We start from the raw sequence: 19,427 nt of genomic DNA, 5'->3' as shown, positions 1-19,427 counted from the left end.
TCGAGCCCCGCGTCAGGCTCTGGGCTGATGGCTCAGAGCCTGGAGCCTGGTTCCGATTCTGTGTCTCCCTCTCTCTCTGCCCCTCCCCCGTTCATGCTCTGTCTCTCTCTGTCCCAAAAATTTAAAACAAAAAACAAAAAACGGTTAAAAAAAAAAAAAGAAAAGCAAGGTTCAGGGGCACCTGGGTGGCTCAGTCTGTTAAGCATCAGCTCAGGTCATGTTCTCATGATTCATTGTTTCGAGCCCTGTGTTGGGCTCTGTGGGGACAGCTCAGAGCCTGGAGCCTGCTTCAGATTGTGTCTCCCTCTCTCTCTGACCCTCGCCTGCTCATGCTGAGTCTCTCTCAAAAATAAATAATAAACATTAACACAATTTTTTTAAGAAAGCAGAGTCCAGTGTGTTATGAGGAAAACCATGGAGGCATACCGCTTTAGAAGAGAGGTAAAGAGTTTTATGGGAAAAGGGGTAACTCAAATATATTGCAAATTGGTCAGATCAGGTAAAGATTGAGAATCAATAATTTCACAGAGAATAGAAAGACAAAATATTTTTATTCAAATGATCTTAATGGCAGTTGCTTGAAAAAAAATGCAACCTTTTGCAGAAGCTCCATTTGTTCCAACCTTTTTGAGGACAATCTGATACTATCTATCAGAAACTTAAATGTATGCTTTCTTTAACCTTGTAATTTCACTTGTAGGAATTTATCCTGGAGTATAAAAGTGTACAAATGTATAAAAGTGTTCCTCACAGTGTTGATTTCAGTAGTAAAAAAATCTTCATCAGGACGGATACAGTGGTTAAAGGAGCAATAGATATGTAATGGATGCATATTGATGTGTAAGATAGCTTTCACATTTTGTTAAATGATAAACTCAGGTTATTCAATAAAATGTATAATATGATTTAATTTATGTTAATATATGTAAAACAGGCCTTCTTTGAGTATACTATCAAAAGCTGCCTGCCTACTCATTTAACTCATAACTGTCACATTAGCCTATTTTATTCACAACTCTTATCACTATGTAAAATAATCTTATTTATATACTTGTTCACTTTTTCCACCAGAATGTAAGCTTTGTAATACATTTCCTGTCTTGTTCATGCTTCTATTCCTGCTGCTTAGGGATATAATTTTTAAAACCTTGTTTTAGGGGAAACTTATATTGCTTATTTTCTAAGGTTAGTAATTAACTATTACTCTCATTCCAATGAATATCACTTTGTGCTGCCTCATTTTTAATATTTATAAATGAAGATAGTACAACAGTCATTCTCAACCCTAAAGCAACACTAAAATTGCTTGTGTAGCTTTAGAGGAAAAAAAGTTATGCATAGGCTCCAGTGTAGACCAATTAAGTCAGAATTTGGGGTGGGATCAGGGTATCAGTATTTTTTTAAAAGTTTTCATTGAGATTCTAATGTGCAGGCAGAGCTGAGAACCAAGAAGATGAGAAGGTGACATTTAAAGTATAATCCCAATGATTCTGGTATCAAGAATACATAACAGGAAGACTATACTTTCAGGGAGCATTTCTTTTTTTTTTTTTTTTAATTTTTTTAATGTTTACTTGAGAGCGTGTGCACACAAATGGGGGAGGGACAGAAAGAGATGGGAACAGAGGATCTGAAGCAGGCTCCGCTCTGACAGCGGAGAGCTGAATGTGGAACTTGAACTCACGAAATATGAGATCATGACCTGAGCCACCCAGGTGCCCAGGGATCATTTCTGTAGTTCATTACTAGAGAAGTTTCTCTGAACATGTAGAGTACCTACAACCACAGGGAGGAGGTGCAGTGTCCTTTCCTGAGTATGAAGCTGGCTTTGGTGTTGCTTTTATAGCTGCTTTTTACCCTTGGTGATGGTTCTTTTTCTCCTTTGAGCGATTAAGAAGAAAGGGACATGGTCTGGGTGGCTTCTTAAAAAAAAAAAAAAAAAGCATATTAGGGACACACTTTCTCTAGTGTAAAAAAGTATTTGCTTAGAATTAGAATATCAGTTTTGCAGACAAATCATCTTCTGCTTTAGAAATAGTAGATTGAATCAAATCATTTTTTCCTCTCAAAGTACTTCTTCCCTGAATGAGGTATTGGAGACAAAAGTTTCACCTATTTCAAGAATTTCACAAAAGACCCCAAATTTTCTGGAAGGTTTACTTTCAGGGGAATCACTTTCTTCAGAGTTCTTAGGTTTACTAGTGCTTGATGAAAATCGCTTTGTGCTTTCACGTCATTAATTAAGGAAATAGTCATGGGCTACCTTACTGCATCACTTTGGAAGGACTTTTCCCTTCCTTGGAGTTCTGTGATGCGTTCACCTAGAAACAGCTTCTTTGTTGTGCAAACATTCTACTGGCAAATCGTGCCAGGCTGCCACTCACCTTGGACAATTCAAGTTTCTTCTGGGAATTGAACTTAAATTCGGACTTTTCTCTTGTGTTTGATATGGTAAAAATGTATGGTTTTTACATTCTGAAGCATAGTGAAGTGTAGCATACTGTATCTTTTCTCATTTGAAGTATTGATACATCTTTTAAATGAATAGAAAAACAGAATAGTCATCTATGAACCTCTCGTCACAGAATAATTCTGTCATATTGCTCTATTTTGTGTAGTCTCCTAATACATTTTTATTATATAAGGTTAGTTTGGGAAAACAGTACTATTACCCATATGAGTTAACTTTGTATTAAGGAATTTTTTTTTCTCTTGGGTTCTTTAGTTGTTCAATGTGTATTTTTTGTGCCTACTCTTGAGATGATAGAGATAAACCAGAAATAAATCCTGCTCTTAGGTACCTTTAATGTAGTAGGAGAGATAATATTTTTACATAATCCAACATTGAATGAGTTAACAGTTGAAAGGAAGGTGTAGATCATACGCTACAAGAGTTAGAGAAAGAGATTACCCTTACCTTGCAGGAATTGGGGACTGAGGTGGTATTTGAAGTGATATTGAAGAATTTATATGTTCATGCTTTTGGAGGTATAGTTTGGTCCACATAATAATATAGCCAAGTTTTTAGAAGCAATATGAATGAAACTCATTAAATAACTTTGTTTTTAATAGAGCATAATTTTCATAAAATGTAAGGAAATAAAAGTAAAGGATAGAATTCTTTAAAAAAATTTTTATATTTATATTTGAGAGAGAGAGAGAGAGAGAGAGACAGTGCATGAGCAGGGGAGGAGCAAAGAGAGACATGGAACAGAATCTGAAGCAGGCTCCATGCTCTGAGCTGTCAGCACAGAGCCTGTCATGGGGCTTGAACTCATGAGCCGTGAGATCATGACCTGAGCCGAAGTCAGATGCTCAACTGACTAAGCCACCCAGGTGCCCCTAGATTTCTTATGGAGACGTTTGTCTCCACTATCATTTTTGTTCCAGAATTTAGGAGCTATTTATTCTCCCTTTTCATTCACCAAAACTTAAGTTGTTTTTCAATTCTCTTCTTTGGTTCTTAGAAAAGGAATGTAGTAATGATTGTAGGTATTAAATGATAAGAATGAGGAAAACACTAAAGTCTCATTAGAGATATTTGCACTTTATTTATTTTTTAAGATTTTATTAAGTAATCTCTACACCCAACATGGGGCTTAAACTCACAACTCTCAGATCAAGTCACATGCTGCACCCACTGAGCCATCCAGGTGCCTCAGAGGTATTTGTACTTTAGTAATTGCCTTAAATATCAAAAGAATGAAATAATACAGGAATTGCAAAATGGATTTCAGGGTTAGTGAATAAAATCAGGCCTTCATGCTTTCTGTTCCATGTTATTCAAGTCACACATCTTGATTTTTTTTTTTCTCTGTGAAAATGCCTTTAATCTAGGAAAGTTTAATTTCCTGGGAGATACCAACCAGCCAAAGAAACACATACCCCACTTACATGCAGCCCTCTGGCCTTCAGTTTTTCTAAATGTGGCTTTCTCCTCCCCTTCCCTCATACATCCCCTGATCTCAAAAAAGAAATCTCCTTTTCGTAATAAAGAAATCTCTTATTGTCTAATAAAATGTGAACATTAATTTGGAAGATGGCTTTCCACTCTTACCTTTACTTTAACGTTAGAAAAGAAAGATAATATATGAAGTTGAACTGAGTAGGGAATATGGATTTAAGGCAGTACTGAAGTTCTTGGGAAATTGAATTTATGAAAATTATAATGTAAAGTTACATTCTGCTGGGGCAAAAAGAGCACTCTGAGTTATCAGATGCTACGTTAGGAACTCATGTTAGACTTTTTATCTTTTGGCTGAATCCAGAGGGATATAGTTAGGGATCCTGATAGATAGAGAAACTGAAAATGAAGGCTATTTGCAAGTCTTATTTCCATAGATATGATTCATAGGTAGCATTTAAATATGAGTACATATATATACGTTAGCAGGCTGTTTCCACCAGTTACAATTTAAACCATGATTTGATCTTTACAAGGTAGATCTGCCTTGTCTCCCAGCAACAGGTTCAGCAGGCATCTCCTTCTCAAGTCTGGCTAAGGTGTGTGGATCTGAAGTGGAACCTTCCTAAAGACATTGTTATAGATGCTGGGCATACCTCAGCAGCAATTCCTGACTGCTCTATGCAGACTCTCCTTGGAAGCACCTCGGATCACCATTACTAGATCTGTTTCATGCTTCTTTTATCTCCAACATGTCAGGCCCTCTCCAGTTTTTAAACCACTCAGATCCAGGAAACCTTGCTACTGGCCGAAGCAAAGGGCTCCACGAGGCTAAGCCATCAAAAGCCAAGCATCTATCAGCTCACACATCTCAGAAAAATAGCCCAGTGGTGAGTTGTACGCTGGCATTTATTTTTTTGCCCTGTTCTTAGAAGACAGAGGTACAACAACTCCTGCACAGTTGAGGGCCAGGAGAAAGGAAAGTCCAGTTCTGTTTGCCCACCTGCCTATGCGAGCACCCTTTTATGTCTTTGCTAGTGACTGATCTAAGATGTGAGGTCAAATGAACTCTCATTTCTTTTGATTCCCGGCTTGACTCTAGAATAAGGAACAGTGAAGCAACTAAATCTAATGGAACCTCAAAGTGGATTTTGTTTATATTTGCCTTTTTGGTGGTTCTGACATTTCACTGAGGCCCAATAATCCCAAAACAATATAAAAATAGACTCTAACGGGCCTCTGAATTAATTTGATCCAACTCTATCATTTTCCAAATTAGGAAACAGCACTAGAGAGGCCACAGTGATTTGGGGGCAGAACTAAGTAGTCTTGAGTCCTGTTACCTTTTACCATATTACCTCCATATGCACCATATTACCTCCTTGGTTTACAGCCTTGTTTTATTAGGGCTAGACCCTAATGAGAATCTTTCTGAAGGTTACATATCCTCTTGGATCAGTTAATGTCCCTTCCATTGATGTTTTTAAGATCACTGGAAAGATCCACCTTGTCTTTAGCATACAGCTCTTCGGGGATGAAGTCTGAACTTGCGGTGAAAATGCAGACTAGCATAGTTTATTTCCTACTCCCCATATTGGGGTTAAATGAGAATCACAAGCTTAGTTGCTTTGCTAGGAGAGGAAATGTTTTACAGTAAAAATAAGTTGTGGATGAATGGATAAAGAAATGTTACATATACATGTATATACACATGTACCCATTGCACAGATTTATATTTGACCCCCCCCCCCCCCCAGTTTGCTTCACTTCTTCTTTTAAAAGAGATTAAACTTGACTGGTAACAGTTGACGACCATTGTGTAACTTTTGATCCCATCCCCAGCTCTCGGGACAGATGATATAAAAAATTTAACAAGATCAGACATCAACCAGTAAGAATCTTTGCCATTCCTAGCACTGGGACAGGCCTTGGAGTTTCTGCTGTTGAGCATTAGGTATCTTGGATACTAGACTGAAGTGGGGTGAGCACCCCCAGGGTCTGGGGTGGTGAGATATGGAGGTGTTAGGGAAGCTGCTATTTTTTTTTTTAAACTATTTATTTTGAGGTGGGGGAGGGGCAGAGATCAAGAGGGAGAGAGAAGCCTAAGCAGGCTCTGCACTGTCAGCACAGAGCCCAGTTAGGGGAAATGTGAGATCATGACCCCACCTGATATCAAGAGTTGGACACTCAGCCGACAGAGCCACTCAGGTGCCCCAGGCAGCTGCTATTACAAACCTCTGTGAAAGTGTTATTTGGCCATCTTGGGCCTTTTTTTTTTTTTTTTTTTTTTCATTTTGGGAGAGAACTCTTGTGAACTAAGTGTATATATAATCTTTATGTTCTTGCATATATATGAAGGCTTTTAATGTTTTGGGCATTTAAAAAATTACATAAATGATATTCTAGACATAACTTTCTGCCATGCTATTTGCATTCAATCTTATGTTTTTGAAAGTTGTTCTTTTTGATTCACATTAGTTTAGTCTGTGAATGTTAACTGCTGCATAGAATTTCATTACAAATTAATATATCACATTTTTTATATATTTTAATTTCTGTATATATACAAGCCACAGTTGCGTATTCTTTTACGGCATGCCTCCTTATCCATATCTTTTAAACTATGAAATAAAAAGTTTTCAAACTGTATTTGAAAGAACTATATACAAAAAATAAATTGTAGGTTGTATATTGCTTATTTTTATGAACCAAAAGCCTAACTGGAAATAATAGTTATTATTTTTATTTTTATTATTGGTGTTTTAAGTCTCAGTGATATTGCAAGGAAAAATAATGCTTATTTTTTGTACATGACTTTCTTAAATCCTGAAAGCTAACTATATTAGCTTTAGTCTTAAAAGGGAATAAAAAGACTGGGACACCTGGGTAGCTCAGTTGGTTAAATGTCTGACTTCGGCTCAGGTCATGATTTCACGGTTTGTGAGTTGGGCCACGCGTCAGGCTCTGTGCTGACAAGTCAGAGCCTGGAACCTGCTTCGGATTCTGTGTGTCTTTCTCTCTGCCCCTTCCCTGCTCATGCTCTGTCTCAAAAATAAATAAGGATCTAAAAAAAAAAAAAAAAAAAAACTAAAAAAAAAAAAGAGGGAATAAAAAGAAATATTCCTTGTTTAAAAAAAATAAATCTTAGTGAGATTGAAATGTACTAGTCTACGGCCATACCACCCTGAACGCGCCCAATCTCGTCTGATCTCGGAAGCTAAGCAGGGTCGGGCCTGGTTAGTACTTGGATGGGAGATTGAAATGTACTAAATAAGATAGCTAGCACATTTTAGTCAGTTTACTCTCATTTTGGATCTCGGGTATGCTGTCAAGTTACTCATGTTAGTTCATGGTATATTGTCATCTTTCTGTGTAAGGTTGTGCTTTACTTTTTTCCCCATAATCCCCATTTGTATCCCATTTCAATCTAATATATTTGATATATGCCTTTGAATATATATATATACACATCTTTTAAAAATACATGGCTTTGTTTTGTGTATGGATTTATTTTCAAAAATACGTCATGCTTAGAAAATTACAAAATGTATACACACAGATTAGATAACGAAACAAATACCTATGAACTTACTCCCTAGTTTCACAGAACATTGCCTTATCCGCTTCCTGTGTGCCCCTTCCTAACTAAATCCCTTTCCTCCCACCTAAACCTCAAAGTAGTAGATGTTTTGAATTTTGCATCTGTCATTCCTTGTTTCTTTTCCTAGTTAATCACCCATACATGTATCCCTAATCCATGTTTTTATTGGTTTTGAAAGTTGATTTGAATTGAATTATACTGCTTTCTTTTGTTACTTCTTTTGCTTTGTGAGTTTGTGTTGATGCAGTTATTAATAATTACTACAGTTATTAATAATTTTGGGGTGTCTGGGTGGCTCAATCAGTTGAGCACCTGACTCTTGATTTTAGCTCAGGTCATGATCCCAGGGTCATGGGATCCAGCCCTGCATCAAAGAGATTCTCTCTTTCTTGGGGCACCTGGGTGGCTCCAGTCAGTTAAACATCAGACTTTATAGCTCAGGTCATGATGTCAAGGTTTGTGAGTTTAAGCCCCATGTTGGGCTCTGTGCCGACAGCTCAGAACTTACTTTGTATCCTCTGTCTCCCTCTTTCTCTGCCCCTCCCCTGCTGGTTCTCTCTCTCTCTCTTTTTCTCTATCTCTCAAAATAAATAAACTTTAAAAAAAAGATTCTGTCTTTCTCTGCCCCTCTCCCCTGTTTGTGTGTGCTCTCTCTCTCTAAAATAAAAAAATAATAAATGAAAAATTAATTTCCATCATTATGCAGTATTTTATTGTATGAAATAAATTATTTACCTATTATTTACCTATTAAACTCTTAGTTGTCATATGGTTTTTCAGTTTTTTGCTTCAACTAATGTCGATAATCTTTGCTTTTAACTAGAAGGATTAGTTCATTTACATTTATAGATATTACTGACTATTTGGATGTATATCTGTCATTACATTATGCATATTCTTTTTTTTAATTTTTTTCAATGTTTATTTATGTTTGAGAGAGAGAGGGTGCAAGGCGGAGAGGAGCAGAGAGAGAGGCAGAGGAGCTGAAGCAGACTCTGAGCTGTCAGCACAGAGCACATCATGAGGCACGAACTCAAGAACTATGAGATCATGACCTGAGCCGAAGTCAGACGCTTAACTGACTGAGCCACCCAGACACCCCACATTATGCATACTCTATTGTCCCATTATATTTCTGTTTCCTTTTCCTTCCTCTTCTCGTGCCAAAAACTGATTATGTTTTTGTTTTGTTGTATTTATTTTTTCATTCCATTTTTTCCTTTTCTACCAGTTTAAAAATTTTTTTAATGTTTTTACTTATTTTTGAGACAGAGAGAGACAGAGCATGAGCAGGAGAGAGAGAGGGAGACACAGAATCCAAAGCAGGCTCCAGGCTCTGAGCTGTCAGCACTGAGCCTGACACGGGGCTTGAACTCATGGACTGTGAGATCATGACCTGAACTGAAGTCGGTTGCTTAACCGACTGAGCCACCCAGGCACCCCATCCTTTTCTACTAGTTTAAAAGTTATATGTTATATGACTACAGTTTTAGTAGTTATATTAACTATATTACATTATATACTTAACAAAGCTAACTGAAATCTTTGTTAACTCCTGAGAAATCTGAAGATTTTATACTGCTTTAAACTATTTTTCTCCTATCCATGTATATGCATTTTTTTGTCCTGCATTGGTTCTATTCTTTATTTTCAATCCCTAAATCCTATTTTTAAAATTACTTAATGCTTAAATATATCCACATATTTACTATTATTTTTTACTATTCTTGCTTGTATTTTAGACTTTGTAAGTTAATTTTCTATGTGAAATCTATCCTTTAGAATTTTCTTAAATGAGGGCATATTGGTAAATTCAGTTTTTGTTTCTCTAAAATGTCTTTATTCTACCCCCCTATTAAAACATAATTTCATTCAGTATAGAATTCTAGCTGCCAGTTACAATATATCCTTGATTTGAAGAATTGCTACTATTTTATGCACTATTATAAAGTTTAAAAATGTTGCCACCTAAACTACCCACTATATGAAATGGCACCAACTTTAGATGCATCCCAGTTGCAGAGACTTGACAAATTGTGTCTCTTAGAATCGGTGGAAATTTTTCTTAGCTATCATTTTGCAGTTTTCAATCTTCTGTATTATTGTTGAGAAGTCACTCGCCAGTCCAACAGCTATTTCTTTGTAACTACCTGTCCTTTCTAATTATCTGCTTTTTAGATATTTCTTTGATGTTCTGCAATTTCATTATGAGTGTGTAGGTAAGGAATTCTTTTTACTTACTCTTCTTGGGATCTGCTAGACCACTTAGATTGATATCTTTCAACAATTCTGTAAAATTCTCAGACATTATGTTTTTAAATAATGCCTCTTCCTGTTCTTTAAATTATAAACTTCTTGAACTCCAAATAGACATATGATAGACCACTTCATGTTGTTTCTGTGCCTTTGAACTCTTTTATATTTACCATTTATTGTTTCCTGTATGCTGTACTCTTGTTCCTTCCTATAGATCCATTTATTCTTCAACTAGGCCTAATCTGTTTTTTAACATGTCCATTCCATTTTTAAATTAAAATTATTATACTTTTAATTTCTAGAAATCTTATTTGGTTGTTTTTTCCATGACATTTATTCTTTGTGATCCTGTGACTTATTTATATTTTCCAAATTCCCTTTTCTTTCTTTCTTTCTTTCTTTCTTTCTTTCTTTCTTTCTTTCTTTCTTTCTTTCTTTCCTTCTTTCTTTCTTTTTCTCAGAGTGGTGCCCGATGTGGGGTTCAATCCCACAACCCTGGGACCATGACCTGAGCCAAAATCAAGAGCTGGATGCTCAAGTGACTTAGCCACCCAGGCAGCCCTCTTATTTTTTTATTAATGTTTTGTTTTGAAGTAATCTCCATACCCAACCTGGGGCTCAAACCCACAACCCCAAGATCAAGAGATGCACGCTTTACTGACTGAGCCAGCCAAATGCTCCTTTTTTATTTCTTTAAATAGTTAAACATAGTTTAGTTGTATTCTCTTGTACAATTCTGTTTCCTAGTATCTTGGTAAGCATAAAATTCTAAAACCTGGTAACTTTAGAAAAATGTATTTTGTTCTTTAGCACATTAAGCACCATGTGATAGATTTATATGCTTTTTAGAGATTTATGTTAATACATTTTTCTTGGTTTTATTTGAGTCATATAAACTTTGTTCTTAACAAAAATTGTACTAATTACAATTACACTTTGCACACCCTTTTGACAATAGGAGGAGATACTGTCATACAGGTAAATACTCCCTAAGTTTTACCCTCCATATAGGTGTGGAAAAAACAAAATTGACACTGATTTACTAAAATCAGATTTAAAAAAATCAATTTGTATAATAATAAAATGCATAGGAATTGATTTGTAACCAAAAATAAAACAAATACATACTGGTAATTCTTTCATCAATGGCTTTCTAATAGTTCACGTCTCTATAAAGGTTTTATTGGATGTGATCTAACATTTCCCCAGATATCTCATATGTGTTGTCTTGATTCCTATACTCTTAGAAATTATATTTATTTAGATAAATAATATGGGCTACTTGCTATTTTCCTGAGACCTATTGCATTTGTTATCCCAGCACCTCAAAATAAATATTTTAAAGTTGTATTCTGTTTAAGGCTACTTAATTGCTCGTGTGAGTTCAAACATTGTTGGTTTTGATCAATAGGGCACATGTTCAGTTAATTAATTTGCAGTTTCTCTTTGTAGGCTTGTTTTGATCCACCTGTTAAAACGGTTCCCACCAAGAACCCAATGATATACAAGAAAAGAGCAGCTGACCCAGTCTGTCCTGACCTTACTGCTTTGTTGGTGAAAAACAAGACGCTTTTAGCTGAGGTATATGGATTATCTGAAAATAAAGTGCCAAAGGAAAATGTATCCTCTGTAAAAGTAAGGAGAGAAACTTTTTTTTTTTCAGAGACAGAGAGAGAAGGGAATGCACATGGAGGCGGGGCAGAGAGAGAGGGAGAGAGAATCCCAAGCAGGTTCTGTGCTATTAGTGTGGAGTCCTAAGTGGAGCTCAGACTCATGAGCCACGAGATCGTGACCTGAGCAGAAATCAAGAGTCAGACTAAACAACTGAGCCACCCAGGTGCACCAGGGAGAGAAACATTCTGATAAGGGATTCATAACTCAGTTGTGCTTTTTTTTCTCAATATTGAACTGTCTTATTACTGAGGAACACTAATTTAGACCCAAATCTGTTTGCTTTTTTACCAGATAAATCCTTTTGAAGATGCTACATAGTTAGATACTTTTGAGTGGACCACTGAATGCTGTAGTGTTAAAATCGTGCTAGGCACTGCCATGCTCAAAATTTATGTAAAAACACTAATCAATTACATGTATTATGCGTTTTTTAATGGAAAGATTGAGTTCCTATTTAAAACAGCACCAAATGTCAAATATCCACTAGTCTTATATAATACTTGAGGAGACATCTGAGTAACGTCAACAGATGAAAAAGAAAGAAACCACATTTGTAGAAAATGCCTTGACTTTTCCCTTAACACCAGGTGATGAACTAGAGTGTAGTCATTTTTTTTAATATTTATTTTTAAGAGAGAGAAAGAGAGAGAGAGAGCAAGCATGAACGGGGGAGGGGCAGAGAAAGAGGGAGACACAGAATCCAAAGGAGGCTCCGGGCTCTGAGCTGTCAGCACAGAGCCCTACGCAGGGCTCGAACCCACGAGCTGTGAGATCATAACCTGAGCTGAAGTTGGGCGCTCAACTGACTGCGCCACCCAGGCGCCCCAAGAATATAGGAATTCTTTAGTTGAGGTCAAGCACCCTCAGGCTATTTGTTGCAAGAGAGTCTCCCAGATAACCATGATTGAATCTCAAAGGCCACTATCATTGTTAAGGTACTGTGATGTGGCTGTTTATGCCTGCCCTGTCTCTATGGTTACCTTCAAGTAAAATATTCTGAATGCTTATATTGTGGGACACTGACCAGCCTTTCAAGTAAGTAGCTATATATGGCGTGTGCATGAGTTTGCTAGGGCTGCCGTAAGAAAGGAGCACAGTCTAGATGGCTTAAATAATAAAAATTTTTCTCATAGTTCTGGAGGCTGGAAGTCTAAGACAAGGTATCAGCAGGATTAGTAGTACTCCTTCTCCACCTCCTTCTTCTCCTACCAATACTACAACTGCTACTTCTCCTCCCCCTCTTCCTCTTCCTTTCAGATTTATTGCCATATAATTGACATGTAACATTATGTAAGTTTGGGATGTACAATGTGATGTGGTTTGTTTTTATAAATTTTTTAAATGTTTATTTTTGAGACAGAGAGAGACAGAGCACGAACGGGGGAGGGGCAGAGAGAGAGGGAGACACAGGATCGGAAGCAGGCTCCAGGCTCCGAGCTGTCAGCACAGAGCCTGATGCGGAGCTCCAATCAGGCTCTGCGCTGACAGTGCAGAGCCTGCTTGGGATTCTCTCTCTCTCTCTCTCTCTGTGTCTCTCTCTCTGTCCCTCCCCTGCTCACACTCATGCACGCTCGTTCTCTCTCACAAAATAAATAAACATTAAAAAATAAATAAATAGGGGCGCCTGGGTGGCTCAGTCGGTTAAGCGTCCGACTTCGGCTCAGGTCACGATCTCACGGTCCATGAGTTCGAGCCCCGCATCGGGCTCTGGGCTGATGGCTCAGAGCCTGGAGCCTGCTTCCGATTCTGTGTCTCCCTCTCTCTCTGCCCCTCCCCCGTTCATGCTCTGTCTCTCTCTGTCTCCAAAATAAATAAAAACGTAAATAAATAAATAAATAAATAAATAAATAAATAAATAAATAAACATAGGGGTGCCTGGGTGGATCAGTCAGTTAAGTGACCAACTTTGGCTCAGGTCATGATCTCATGGTTGGTAAGTTCAAGTCCCATGTGGGGCTCTGTCTCTCTCTCTTTCTCTCTCAAAAATAAAATTTAAAAAAACATGAAAAAAATAAATATACAGGGGTGCCTGGGTGGCTCAGTCGGTTAAGTGTCCAACTTCAGCTCAGGTCATGATCTCACGGTTTGTGGGTTCAAGCCCCGCATCAGGCTCTGTGCTGACAGCTCAGAGCCTGGAACCTGTTTCAGAGTCTGTGTCTCCCTCTCTCTGCCTCTTCCCCACTCTTACTTTGTCTCACCCTGTCTCTCAAAAATAAATAAATGTAAAAAAAATTTTTTAAATAAATATACAGATATATAGATAAATATATTTCTTTCAATTCTATTTATTCTAAAATTTTCCCTCTTTTAGTATATGGAGGTGAATAGAGATTAAATTTAAGTGGAGTTTATATAAATGCAATCCATTTTATGACACTGGAGAGATTTCTTAATTTGCCTTTTTTTTTCCCCACAGAAAAATATAATGCCTAATCCCTGAAAACCTTAGCAGTTTTAGTATGGGTAGCATTATTGTTCTTGTCCGCAATATAACTTACTACTAATATTTAACAAGTTAGGGATTAAAAAAAAATTTTCTTTAGTGTTTATTTATTTTTAAGAGAGGGACAGAACATGAGCAGGGCAGGGGCAGAGAGAGAAGGAGACACAGAATCTGAAGCAGGCTCCAGGCTCTGAGCTGTCAGCACAGAGCCCAATGCAGGGCTGGATCTCACAAGCTACGAAATCCTGACCTGAGCCCAAGCTGGACACTTAACCAACTGAACCATCCAGGTGTCCCTTGGGATTTTTGATAATTCAGATTTGGAGTCAATTAAGGTTTATCTATGCCTAATTCATAAAGAAGGCTTTTAAACCAAATTGTCAACAAAAGATCATAGGTTTTAAACCTTCTCTAAAGAAAATATATAAGTTATTTTCAAGAATTTCAAAGTACTTTTTAAAAGCAATTCTCTACATGTACATAAGTCATTGGTAACTATAAGTATGTTTAATCTATTTATCAAAACACATATGAAAGGCTCTATAAGATATCATTTTGACTTGGTTTTTGATAGTATATGTATTAAAAAGTATTCCGTATCACTTATTGGGATTTTCTGAATTTAATAAAAATTGGTGACTGTCGGGGCGCCTGGGTGGCACAGTCGGTTAAGCGTCCGACTTCAGCCAGGTCACGATCTCGCGGTCCATGAGTTCGAGCCCCGCGTTGGGCTCTGGGCTGATGGCTCAGAGCCTGGAGCCTGTTTCCGTTTCTGTGTCTCCCTCTCTCTCTGCCCCTTGCCCGTTCATGCTCTGTCTCTCTCTGTCCCAAAAATAAATAAACGTTGAAAAAAAAATTGGTGACTGTTATTGCATGGTTTCCCAGTGTTAAAGTTATTTTAATGTTTTATTTATTTATTTATTTTTGAGAGAACACAAGCAAGGGAGAGGGAGAGAGGGGGGGACAGAGGATCCAAAGCGGGCTCTGTGCTGACAGCAGTAAGCCATATGTGGGGTTTGAGCTCACAAACACATGAGGAACCTTGAGATCGTAACGTGAGCCAAAGTCAGACGCTTAACCAACTGAGCTACCCAGGTGCCCCTAAAGCTATTTAAAAAAAAAGAGTCCAGTGATTTCAACAGAATATCTTCAACATGAGTCATCTTTCTCTTTTCCAATAACCTATTATTTAATTCCACAGGAACACAATTGTCTTGATAAGCCAGTTTATTCTCTTCACCGCATGCATTTAAATTTTTTTGTTATAATCAACTTCATTTCTTTGTGGGACATTATCATGTGTTTCTGCCCAATAATGGAGACACAGGTGCAAGAAGGGCTATATTTAAGAAAAGCCAGATATAGAAGTGATGAATATTAAAGTATTCAGTTAGTGATTGTATTGTCTGATTTAGGCATTGTGATATTGAACTAAAACTCTTGCATAGTCAGGTACACTGCTGTACTAATAAACAGGAGTTAAAGAACTTGTAAAAAAATGTTACTAATATGTATAATAAGGCCTGGTGTCCTAAAATAAATTTAGTGTGTTTTGCCAGTATTTTTAGTTTGATTTTTCATAGAAATTTTTATTTGTGAGGGCAATATGACTGTGTTCATGCAGATAAGATGCTTTTCTTTCTTTAGCTTGGTAATAAGGCAAATAGGAGAAACCTGGTAGATACAGCTAGTTCTGGAGGGGGTGAGTGGAGGCAATGTAAATTTTCCTGCTAAGGAAAAATATGTCAGAACCCATTATTATTAATTTTAAAATTGACAATTTTATTGAGATAATTGAAGAATCATTTGCAGGTTTTTTTTTAATTTTTTTTAACATTTATTTATTTTTGAGACAGAGAGAGACAGAGCATGAACGGGGGAGGGTCAGAGAGAGAGGGAGACACAGAATCAGAAGCAGGCTCCAGGCTCTGAGCCATCAGCCCAGAGTCCGATGCGGGGCTCGAACTCATGGACCGTGAGATCGTGACCTGAGCTGAAGTCGGATGCTCAACCGACTGAACCACCCAGGTGCCCCTATAATGTTACATCTAATTTGCCCTTTTCCCTCCTTTCTTACTAGTTCATAAGGATCTTATACAGCCTATTAAGAAATTTGAACAAATTAGGTTAAATCAAAAGTTAATTGACCCCTGGGGCACCTGGGTGGCTCTGTCGGTTAAGCATCTGACTTGATTTCAGCTCAGGTCATGATCTCACGGTTGGTGGGATCCAGCCCTGCGTGAGGCTCAGCACTGACAGTGAGGAGCCTGCTTGGGCTTCTCTCTCTTGCTCTCCCTCTGCCCCTCCCCCCACTCATGTGAGCTCTCTCTATATATATTAAAATAAACATTAAAAAAAAAGTTAACTGGGGCGCCTGGGTGGCGCAGTCGGTTAAGCGTCCAACTTCAGCCAGGTCACGATCTCACGGTCCTTGAGTTCGAGCCCCGCATCGGGCTCTGGGCTGATGGCTCAGAGCCTGGAGCCTGTTTCCGATTCTGTGTTTCCCTCTCTCTCTGCCCCTCCCCCGTTCATGCTCTGTCTCTCTCTGTCCCAAAAATAAATAAACGTTGAAAAAAAAAAAAAAGTTAACTGACCCCTGAATATTAGCAGTACCTCGAGTTTCTCCATCTAGTGAACTTTCTTCACTTATCAGATAGAAGAGCAGAGGTTTAAAAAATGATACCAAGGGGCACCCGAATGAGGAGTCAGTTGAGCAGCTGACTCTCAGTTTTGATCTCAGGGTCATGGGATCAAGTCCTGCATCAGGCTTCCCCCCGAATGTGGATCCTGCTTAAGATTCTCTCTCTCTCTTTCTCTCTCTCATCTGCCTCCTCCCCCACTTGCTCTCCATTCTAAAATTAAAAATTTTTAATTTTATTTTATTATTTAAAAATTTTTTAATGTGTATTTATTTTTGAGAGAGAGGGAGAGACAGAGTGCAAGCAGGGGAGCGGCAGAGAGAGAGGGAGAGAGAATCCTAAGCAGGCTCCAGGCTCTGAGCTGTCAGCACAAGGTCTGACACGGGGCTCAAATGCACAAACCGCGAGATCATGACCTGAGCCAAAGTCAGATGCTCAACCAACTGAGCCACCCAGGCGCCCCTAAAATAAAAAAAAAAAAAAAAATTTTTAATGCTACCGAAAGATAAATAAGTCACCTGACAGCAGCCATGCACTCTGCCTCTCCGATCTCTTTTTGGTCTTTCTCAGAAGTTTGTGGCTGTCTTCTGTTGCTCCCTCTCTCGCAAGCCATCACTCTTGCTTCTCTTCATAACTTTATGATCTTTTCTTTCCTTTATTTGCTTTAAAATAATATATAGTCAATATAAGCCTCATTCTTTCTCCTGACTCTCCTATCCAACCATTTCACTGATGAGCACAGATAAGGCCGGGAAACAAGTGGTGTAAACATAGCTTTTTAGGAGAGAGGCCTCTGAACACACTCCCCTTCACAACCAACATAAAGTAACATGTCTATGGCCAAAGCATTAAGTATTTCTTTTCTGCTAGGCATCATAGAATTCATTATTGGTGTGATTTACTCTCACAACAAAATTTGAACAACTTTAATGTTGATGAGAATAAAATCGCTTATTCTAAACCCTATGTGTCATTTTAACGGTTTTTGTTGTTGTTGTGGTTGTTGTTGTTGTTTAATTATGCTGCTTCAGGAGTCCCTGGGTGGCTCAGTCGGTTAAGGGTCTGACTCTTGATTTAAAGGCTCAGGTCATGATCTCAGTGTTCATGGGATCGAGCCCCACGTGGGATCTGTGCTGGCAGCAGCACAGAGACTGCTTGGGATCCTCTCTCTTCCTCTGTCTCTGTCTCTCAAAATAAATAAATAAACGTTTAGAAAAATTACACTGCTTCGGGGCGCCTGGGTGGCTCAGTCAGTTGAGAGTCCAACTCTTGATTTTGGCTCAGGTCATGATCTCAGGCTCATGGGATCTGTGCTGTTACTGCAGACCCTGCTTGGGATTCTTTCTCTCCCTCTCTCTCTCTGCCCCTCCCCAACTCTTGGTTTCTCTCTCAAAATAAATAAGTAAACTTTAAAAAAAAAATGAGTGTAACACTGGAATATACTGTTAGGAGATTTGAGAATCTTCATTTTATTGTATAATAAGTTATAACTGAAATATCCATAATGATTTAAAGTCATGAATTTTCTAAAACCAACATTATGATTTTAAGTAACATTTTCCCTTTCTGAGTAGCTAAGAAACCTTCAAAACAAGCTCTTCATAAAAGAAACTTCATTGCAAGAGATGAAGAGTGAGCTAGAAAGTTACAAACGAAGTAACGTGCATCAGTCTTCCCAGATAATGTCCCTGAAAGAGGATATCAAGGACTTAGAGGAACTTATCGCTTCTCTAACCACAATTAAATCTTTGAAAAACACCAATATTCAGAATCTTGAAAGAGGCAACTGGGATCTAACTGAAAAAATTATAGAACTGGAAAACAATCTAAGGTAGGAAATGTTCTAGTTTGTTTTCAAACATCTCATTTGTCATAAGTTTGCAAATAATATATAAACTCCATATTCCTGATGGATCACAGAATTTAAAACTAGTAGAATTTCATGTAATACCTGACTCAAAATTATTATGTTTAAAAAAAGACATTTTAAAAATATTTATTTTTGAGAGGGAGAGAGAAGGAAAGAGTGAGAGAGAGAGAGAGAGAGAGAGAGAGAGAGAGAGAGAGACAACACAAGAGGGGGAGGGGCAGACAGAGAGGGAGACACAGAATCTGAAGCAAGCTCCAGGCTCTGAGCTCAGAGTGTGATACAGGACTTGAACTCATAAACCATGAGATCATGACCTGGTTGGACGCTTAACCAACTGAGCCACCCAGGTGCCCCTAAAAAAGATGTTTTTATAGACATGTAATTCACATACCATTAAAATTCACCCTTTTAGTCAATTGTACTTCAATAAAAAAAGAAAAAAATGCACCCCTTTAAAGTATGCGATTCAGTAGTTTAAAAAAAAATTTGTTTTTAATGTTTATTCATTTTTGAGAGACAGAGAGACAGAGCATGAGCAGGGAAGGGGCAGAGAGAGGGAGACACAGAATCTGAGGCAGGCTCCAGGCTCTGAGCTGCTAGCACAGAGCCCGATGTGGGGCTCGAACCCATAAACTGCAAGATCATGACCTGAGCCGAAGTCGGTCGCTCAACTGACTGAGCCACCCAGGTGCCCCAGTAGTTTTTAATATATTCACAAGATTGTGCGATCATTACCACTAATTCCAGAACATTTTTAATCACCCCTCAAAGAAACCCCATGCCTATTTTCAGTTACTCCCCATTCTGACAACCACCAGTCTACATTCTTTCTCTATGGACTTGCTTTTTCTGGACATTTTCCATGAATGCAGTCATACGATATATGGCCTGTGTCTCACTTCACTTAGCACAATGTTTTTAAGGTTAATCCATGTTGAACCATGAATCAGCATACTTCACTCTTTTTTATGGCTGAATAATATTGTATGAATATACCACAGTTTGTTTATGCATTCATCCGTTGATGGACATTGGCTTGT

General features: G+C 38.0%; 1 protein-coding gene and 1 non-coding gene across 4 annotated transcripts in view; both read left to right on the top strand.

Moving 5' to 3' along the window:
- The first annotated feature begins 1,713 nt into the window (after nt 1-1,713).
- Nucleotides 1,714-1,920, top strand: LOC122469645. Its single transcript, XR_006293556.1, has one exon. It is a non-coding gene; the product is annotated as a small nucleolar RNA U3 (small nucleolar RNA).
- A 72-nt stretch (nt 1,921-1,992) lies between these two features.
- The window catches only part of LOC122469205 (coiled-coil domain-containing protein 170-like), a 40,859-nt gene continuing 23,424 nt past the window's right edge, over nt 1,993-19,427 (top strand). The window contains exons 1-4 of one of the 3 annotated variants that reach the window (XM_043556333.1): nt 1,993-2,451; nt 4,463-4,794; nt 11,214-11,342; nt 18,092-18,348. In XM_043556333.1, the coding sequence (XP_043412268.1) occupies nt 4,657-4,794; nt 11,214-11,342; nt 18,092-18,348 (524 nt within the window). In that variant the 5' untranslated portion in view covers nt 1,993-2,451; nt 4,463-4,656. The remainder of the gene's footprint in view (nt 2,452-4,462; nt 4,795-11,213; nt 11,343-18,091; nt 18,349-19,427) is intronic. The other 2 variants (XM_043556334.1, XM_043556335.1) reach the window with 2 other exon arrangements.

This window comes from Prionailurus bengalensis, chromosome B3 (assembly GCF_016509475.1).
Source record: "Prionailurus bengalensis isolate Pbe53 chromosome B3, Fcat_Pben_1.1_paternal_pri, whole genome shotgun sequence".
In the NCBI taxonomy this organism is placed as follows: domain Eukaryota; kingdom Metazoa; phylum Chordata; class Mammalia; order Carnivora; family Felidae; genus Prionailurus; species Prionailurus bengalensis.
This window is presented reverse-complemented; position numbering and strand designations above follow the sequence as displayed.